Genomic DNA, 8,640 nt, shown 5'->3' with positions numbered 1-8,640 from the left:
CATAACATCGTTTCAGTTTAATGTCTTTGCATGCTGAAAATTCCTAACACAAATTTGTTCCATAAAACTGTGTTTGGTAACCCAGTGGAGTAGAAGTAGTAGCAGCCTAGTAGTAGTAGTAGTTTATTAATCCCAGTTGGGAAATTAACTGGGATCAATAAACTACTACTACTACTACTATTGGGAGGAGGCACAACCCTTTAATATTCGATTTGAAATGTAATATTCAGCTGTAATATGTAAAATGGTTATGTATTTGAATGGCTATAATCTGCATGCACATTTCTCACAGAGCCAGGTCTATTGAGTGTTGTCTACCAGAAGGGGGACCAATCCTCCTTCATAAGACGCGACAGAAGTCCAGGGCTCCGGATCCAGCGACTCCGGGATCCACACGCCAGATCTTGCCGACTTCCCGCGGATTTTAATCATGCCTCTCTGTCAGTGTTTGAGAGCAGCAGGCTGACAATGATTTCCTCCGTGATTACGCACAGGGCGCGTCCCCGCGGGGATGGGGCCCCCTCTGGAGCCGTCCTCATGGCTTTGGGGGCCTCGCTTCCATTTTCCATTATTATGTGGACTACCGGAGCGACAGCGCAGAGCGAGACCTCGCAGGTTGGTGATGAGGAGGGAGCTCGCATGTTCCTCTCTGACTCTCTCTCTCTCATTTTTTTTATTTAAAAAAACCCACAACAGACTCAGTTCTGATTCTCAGATGAAATGAGAAATTTGACAGCCTCAATTAGTCTTTAGTTCGTGCCATTGTGAGGGAATAATTATTTCTTTTACTCGGTTTTCGCTTTATTAGGTTTTTTCCCCGATCATTTACAGCGCGTTTGAGGTCTGTCGTACGCACTTATAACAGATAAAATAAAGCATGTGTAAGATATTAGTAGATGGATATGACATTTTAACTCTTCAGCTGTTTAAACAGATAGGCTACAACAGGAATTGACCAACAGCACTGTGATTTTTACCTCAGTGTGCAGTAATCTGGTGTTAGACTGAAAGAGCTTTATGATCATATTGGAGATATAGATCTAGATGTGTGATCTTCGGCGGGTTTCTGTAGGATGTCGCGTCGCAAACAAGCCAAACCAAGAGCTCTGAAAGGTAAGTGAACCTCCTCCTGTATAACGGGCTTTCAAGAAAGGAAAATAGGGTGTCAAACATCTTCCCACGGTATATGCATGTGCTATACAACACCGTTATTTCCACAGGCAGCGCGCGTGAACGCCAACGATTCAATGCGCGAGATTTCATGAACAACTATAAAAGCCAAAGGTTTGCGTTATGAACTACTTAATGTATCCGAGTGGCTATTTACAAAGGTCAGAATGAATTGGCAACGGAAAGTAGAATACCATTCTGCTCTGTGTTTTATGTCTGTGGGTTTCATTGCATATGTGTAAGTGATGACATACGATATGGATGTTAAATTGGCATGCAAGTTTGGAGTGACGCATCACGTGACTGGAGCTTACCGTGGAAGTGGGCGATTACCAGTAGGATAAATATCACGACACATCGATTGACCATTACAGCCAGAGACTTTACCAATGATGATATTCTTTATATGTCGCAATGGATTTAATAACTTATGCTTGGAAACAAAATCACTCACAATGGGGTGAATCAGAATTTGTTTAATGAATTCATTTAGTAATATTATTTTTTAATTTATTTTATTTTAAGAATAGTTATGTCATATGTTTCTCTGTTATTTCAGACAGGTATTCTGTTTTATTATTTTGACATTTTGAATGAGCACTATAAAGTAATACTGTATATGTTATAGTTCCACAAACTTGCTGGTACATTAGAACAACTTTATATCAAGTGTCTTTAACTACTAGGGTAAGATGAGGTAACATGAGCAACATGTTAAGATAGTCTTTGGGAAATGGTGATCTAAGTTGAATATCAAAGTTTAGTGTCAATTTGAAGAGTTCAGATGCAAAAGCCTGAGTGCCATCTGACATTTTCTTCTAGAATGATCATTTTTTATAAAGCTCATATATTTAAGTTCAGTAATTTCACTTAAATGACAATTAATAGGTAATTTGCATTGCCATTTAAGTGAAATTACTGAACTTAAATATACGAGCTTGATAAAAATGATCATTCTAGAAGAAAATTTCAGATGGCACTCAGAGGCTTTTGCATCTGAACTCTTCATTTGTTAATGAGGGATTTGTGGAGTATTTGTTTTATTATTATTGACAAAACTGCACAGAAGGCCCCGAGTTACTTGTTGTTTCTAGTGTTATTATATTTAATTGTAAACTTATTGTAATTCATGGGGTTATTGTTGACTAATTCCATGAGTTAGATGCACATTTCATCTTCACTATTCATCGAGTGAAATCTATCAATTTGAATTAACCGTGATGCTATTATGACATATCTCTTTAATTCACATATGGGCAATTAAACATGTATATATTCACATCCTTGTAAATAAGTCAGTGAATAAATTCACCTTTTAAGATGAATCTCTTTGACATGGATTCTGCTTTGTCTGTCATCGGTTAGGTTCAGCTTTTCAACTGAATTGCCAAAAAACTAATTTAAATAGAACTGAATTATTTAAATAGTCAATTTAATAGTAAATGCACATTGTTCTTAAGGGGGTATTCTTCCCTCATCTTACCCCGCTAACAGTTAATGATAATTGGTTAGAGTTTATTTTAAAGTGTCAGTATTACAGTGTGATCTACATGTACTTAGGGTTAGGATTAGGGTTTGGTTTAGGGTTAGTTGCATGTAATTTTGTATGCTTTGTTATTACTACAGTAACTACATGTAACGTGTACCAATGACACTGTAAAATAAAGTGTTGCCTAATAATTTTACTTTTTTTATGCTGTAAATGCATCTACTTCTGTAACTAACTACAGCTGTAATTCATTTCTGTAATGACATCTATAATTACAATACTATATTGTCAATACTGCTTCCCCTTAACTTTACTCGTACCATTAAACCTGTCCTAACCTGACCCGAATCCTCCTCAATAACAGCACAAGTGTTTTCAACACAATAAGTTCACTGTACCCTATATTTTTATGGAACTAGACACCTAATATTAAGTGGGGCCTTATATATTGGTACAATACAGCTGTAATTACATGCTGTTTTTTTTAATAGTACAATGTAAAAACATGTATGTACACAAGTGCATTGTATCAAATGATTAAATGTTAGTACATACTAGTAGTTAAAGACACATAATATAAAGTGATGAATTCTTATGAATATTAGCTACTTGAATTTAGTTTATTATTTTATTTTACTATACACACACATTTAGCATTTTTATCCAAAACAACTTTGCATTTTCAACATCTATATTTTATCACGTGGTAATTTCACGCAGTGTGTTGGTGTTGCTAGTGCCATGCTCTGCTGTTTGAGCTGTAAAGAAACACTTATACAGTCTTCTTACTTACACTGTTCACATTGTAAACACTCTGGCACTGGATGAGTGAAGTGTGTGTGTGTGTGTGTGTGTGTGTGTGTGTGTGTGTGTGTGTGTGTGTGTGTGTGTGTGTGTGTGTGTGTGTGATGGAGGTCAGTGGGCACTGAGTGTGAAATCTTTTGTCATGGAGACTGAAGGTGAATTAAATACGATACGAGTTGTGTGTTTGATCTTGGGGGGAGAGAATTCATATATAATTTTTTTTTTTTTTTTTTTTTGCAAAAGGCCATTTTAATATATAATGTGCTGGACAAGGGTGACAGCGTTATTGCTTAAGGGAATAAATGTCCACAGGCCAAAGACATACATCATCCGCTCGTATGCAAACACTTTCTCCTCTCATGCTGACATTTACTCAGAGCTGCCCATCTGCATTACACACACACACACACACTCACGCACGCTCACACACACGCTTGCTCACACACTCACGCACGCTCACACACGTACACTCACACACATGCTCACACACACACTTGCACACACTCACTTACTCACATGTACACACACACACACACACACACACTTTCTCTCTCTCACTCTCTTACACACACACACACACACTGTCTTCCGCTGTGTTTTGCAGTATTCTCTGTGTCTGTGAGACAGGGCTCCTGATGGCCATAAACGAGAGTGCCTTTATTTCTGGACATAAGTTGGATGCTTGTTGAGGAGCATTATATATAAAATACCAGCTCTACAATTTTTCACATATCATGCAAATATTTTGACTGTAATAGATTACTGATCAATAGCTTTCTGGCTGATAAATGGACATAATTTGTAATCTTTTCAGAAATCTCTGAACATCTTAAGTGTTCGGCTTTTGTACATGGCAATGTCTTACTAATACATTACTGGCTGATAAATGGACATAATTTGTAATCTTTTCAGAAATCTCTGAACATCTTAAGTGTTCGGCTTTTGTACATGGCAATGTCTTACTAATACATTATTTTATGCATGCATTGTATACACAAGGGATAATCCACGGCTAGGTGTGCATTACTCGGTTTTAGAAAGAACCACCTGACGCAAAGTGCATTAAAGTCGTGTAATGCACAGCTAGCCGTGGATTATCCTGTTTATACCATGATTACTGGCCAACACTGACAAGTTAAAGCTGACATTGATGTTTGCAGTGCAAAATGCAAAATATTAGCTTTGACTCATGAGATCTAACATTCTGTACCCTTTAAATCTGGCACAGAGACAAGTATAGTGCACTAAGATTACTTTTATTTGAGTTATAACGTTTAATTAAATCATTTATCGAGAGAGAGCGAGGTGCATGTGTGAATTACCTGCATCTGTGCAGCGTCTCTTGTTTGTGTGATATGCAATAAACACCCAAGAGCTGAGTCAATGTGCGTCTTTATTTTCCATACTCCATCTTGAACTGCCCGTGGACGGGGACCAACAACGTCACAACAGGATACATACCATATATGGCATTTCACCGTAACATCTCTCTACTAACATTGACGCTGTAGTTTAATTACTTAAAAAACCTCGTTGCTAAGAAATATAATCTAGGAATTCAGTAGCTAAGCTAATTTATTAATAATATGTTTTTGTGTATGCATTGCACAATCTCCCATCTCTGTGTGTGAGTGTGGTGTGTGTGTGTGTGTGCGCTTCAAAAAAAGCAGCACATTAATATAGAACAGTGATTAAACTGATTAGAACTACCTGTGCATTACATGGTTTTAACGTACCCCTTCCAGCCAATCAGAATCGAGGCATTTTATTTATTGGCAATGTCTACCTTACATTCTTCAATTTTGTATTGTGTGTACATTTCTTTGCCATTTGCCATTGGATAATACAACAGCCAGTGGTATTGAAGGCATTCCAGTTGACAAACGTAGCGAATGTTCATAGATGTAGTTTTACTGTTAGTGGTCCGTGATGAAGTGCTCATTAACTTTTGATGTTACATTAAAATATGATGATTATCATTATCATTAGGAAGCATAACAAGTCATTAAACAGTGGTATCACTGTCCTTGTTGTGTCTTAAGAGTAATGACTTTCTGCTTAACTTCAATGGTCTTTTGCAGTGTAAAATAATATGGAAAATATGATCACATTTTACTTCATAACTTTAAACGATGATGGTCTCGCTTTATAGCTGTGTTGTGCTGTTGTGACCCTCCTCACACATCTATAAATCTAAAAGATGTATACTATGATATTAAGATATTGAAGTATTTTTTTTTCTCCCTTCAATGAAAATGAATCACACACATTTATGGATCATATATATTTTAAGAACAGTACTTTGTCAAGAAGACTGTTTTAATTTCATGCAAATGCTCATTTGATTTCCTTTATCAAAATAATTCACCCCACATCTTATAGAAGTACGTTGTAAGTATAAAGTAAGTTAAAAGTTTTTATAGAAGCAGTTGGGTCAGTATATTCAGAAATACAGTAAAAATGCAATTCACACACACAATGACTTGAATACATCACAGATCAAAAATATCTGTCCTAAAATCATAAAAAATAACTATTTAAAGAAAATTATTCTCAAGAAAACATAAGAATTTTGGTGTAATCATTTATTATTATTTCTTAGATAAAACATTTAACAACGGCTGCTTCACTGCTTATTTATATTTGAAAAAAAGTTTTGTTCACAAAGTCAATCTCTAAAAAATGTATAGAATTCTTAAAATACTTTCCCTAGTGCATTTGTGGTAGAACATAAGAAGGCCAAACTACTATAGAATAATTATTGCACATATCTTTTCCACTATATAAAAAGTGGAGGACAAACAATGACCACGTTTACACAGCAGCAAAATACGGTTGTCTTGTATGTGAGTCCTTAATGCAATGACGTTCACACACAGTTCAGATATTTACGGGAGTGAACCGCATTCTATAACCAAACACACATGTACATTTTCAGGAGGATTCATGTGGTTTCGGATGAAGTTGCAGCTCGATTTGACTCTTGTCGTGTCAAATTTTATAGACGTCATCATCTCTGATATGACTTTGGTCACTGTCGCTATGGTTACTAGTAAGAGAACACATGCTTGACTCATGTTGCACGTTCATACAGTCATTTCGAGACTCACACCTGGTAGTAAATGTTGTAAATCCCAAAAACTGACCGTAGCCAATATGTCTATAAGTAGAGATCATTATTTAAAAAATGTATTCTAGTACAAATTAACAATTACTTATGGTTTTACACTGCATTTTCGTGCAATATCCCAAAGTTTACTTGGGAAATATGTAGCTTGAAAGCTGTCAGGTGTTAGTCATGTGAAGAGTCAGTGTGAGAACATAAAAGCCTCATTACACCTCTAGAAGTAATGATAAACTGCTGGAATTTCCCAGTCATTTTAGAATACAGTTTGTGCTGCTGGGTTTACATGGGTCAGGTCTAGAAGGTTTTGTCACAGTCTAGGCAGAAAGGAGTAATTCGTCACATACATGAATAAAATAGTGTTCACATTTAGGTGAAATGAACATTTTAAAGGTACACTACATAACTGACAGAGGTTCACTATGTATGGCAGAGGTTAGTTGTCAGAATGAGTGAGAAAGGTTGACATGGAGCCGCTAAATCTCCAACCTCCGGAGAATCACTCGTTTAAAACAAACGCCGAACAGAGGAGAGTCTGCTGGAGAAAAGAGAATGAGACAGAGCTCGTAATAAAACAAGAATCAACATTAGCTCGGCTTTTCAGAGATGCAGAGTATTGAAATGTTGTAAAAGTGACGCGGAGATGATGGTGTTTTTTATTACTCAAAAGGCGAGTAAGGTGATTTATTGAACAAATAAATTGCCATATGTATCTCTGTAACAGAGTTGATTGTAAAGCATTATCTATTGTGAAGAGTTATTTCATTGGTTAATGTTGCGCTGTGCTGGAATTTATTTTCAAGGAAGTACCGTTAGGGATGCACGATATTGCATTTTGGCCGATATTCGATATGCCGATATTTTCAAACTAATTTTGTCCGATGCCAATACCGATACCGATGTATACACATTTTCCCCCTGATATATTTACACTTTAATTTTACTGAAGAGAAATCCAAGTCTCTCTCCTGTACTACCTTTACCATATTACACTCATGTGTTGTAGATAAGGCAATACACAAGACAAACAAAACAACATTTGATTCTACCATAAATGTATAATTTTACAAATGTAGACAGACATTCACCCCTGAAAAATAGGCAAATTATTTCACTTGGAGAATAAATGATATGCCAGTGCCACATTTTATTTTTAAGTTCAGACTTCAAACTTCAGTCCTTAGGAGTAAAATAAATAAAAATGTACATCTTCTCCTACTTGAACAGGTCTACCAAATGCTCCCCTGTTTTCGGTGCTGATGCAGTGGTGACCCGTTCATGTAACATGTAAGGGTGGCGCTGCCAATAAAGCAACTAAAAGCTGTCACAAAGAACCGCAAAAGTAATGATTATGAATATGTCAAATATAGCAAGGAGACATTTTAATTGTTTATTAATAAACAAGTGTTTTCTGTGTCGGCTGCAAAGATGAAGTTGACGATGACTCGCGATCTTCGCAGTAGTGAACGCGCCAGAGAGAAATGCACATTTCGGATTACATAGTTTTCTTTCGTTTTGAATTGTTCTGTTTAAAAATATGATTTCAAGCGTTCTGTAGATTATAGATATATTTCTCAGGTCTGTGAGGCAAGTAGGCTATGCTGAGTTTCATTTCATTTATGAGCGCCGGCGCCTCCGTGTCGTGATATCTATTATCTGCTTTACTTATTATTTATTAAATCCAGGCAATTGGTTGATGAAACATTGATTAAAATTAAGATACAATTAATACAAAACGAAATTCACTTAGAAAGGCTTTGTGCTTTCTGCTTGAGGTCTCTGTGGAAGTTTTAAAGCAGTCTTTTAGTGCCGGTTTCAGAGCGCTCACGTCCGTAACCGAGAACTGTCACTGTTTTTCCTCATAAATGCAAACACGAAAAAAAAAAAAAAAGGAATATTTTATGCTCTGTGGAGAGCATAGTAGCTTGGAGAGCTTACATTAGTAAGCTACAGGACATCGTCTTTCATAACATGACCTGCACGAAAGAGAAAAAAAATTACTGCGTCATTGTACCCAGCACTTCTGAAAATGCGCTTGCGAATGCGTCTCTGT

At 36.5% G+C, this 8,640-nt stretch overlaps 1 protein-coding gene across 3 annotated transcripts in view; it reads left to right on the top strand.

Annotated features, from left to right (window-relative positions):
- The first annotated feature begins 452 nt into the window (after nt 1–452).
- LOC311291721 (zinc finger protein 521) overlaps nt 453–8,640 on the top strand; it is a 102,133-nt gene continuing 93,945 nt past the window's right edge. For 2 of the 3 annotated variants that reach the window (XM_084410920.1, XM_084410919.1), the window contains exon 1: nt 599–1,113. In XM_084410920.1, coding sequence (XP_084267046.1) covers nt 1,074–1,113 — 40 coding nt within the window. In that variant the 5' untranslated portion in view covers nt 599–1,073. Of the gene's footprint in view, nt 1,114–8,640 lie in introns of all 3 variants that reach the window. The other variant, XM_084410921.1, reaches the window with a different exon arrangement.

This window comes from Rutilus rutilus, assembly GCF_951802725.1.
Source record: "Rutilus rutilus genome assembly, chromosome: 6".
NCBI classification, from domain to species: Eukaryota; Metazoa; Chordata; class Actinopteri; order Cypriniformes; family Leuciscidae; genus Rutilus; species Rutilus rutilus.
Note: the sequence above shows the minus strand (reverse complement) of the source record. Positions and strands in the feature narration are given on the sequence as shown.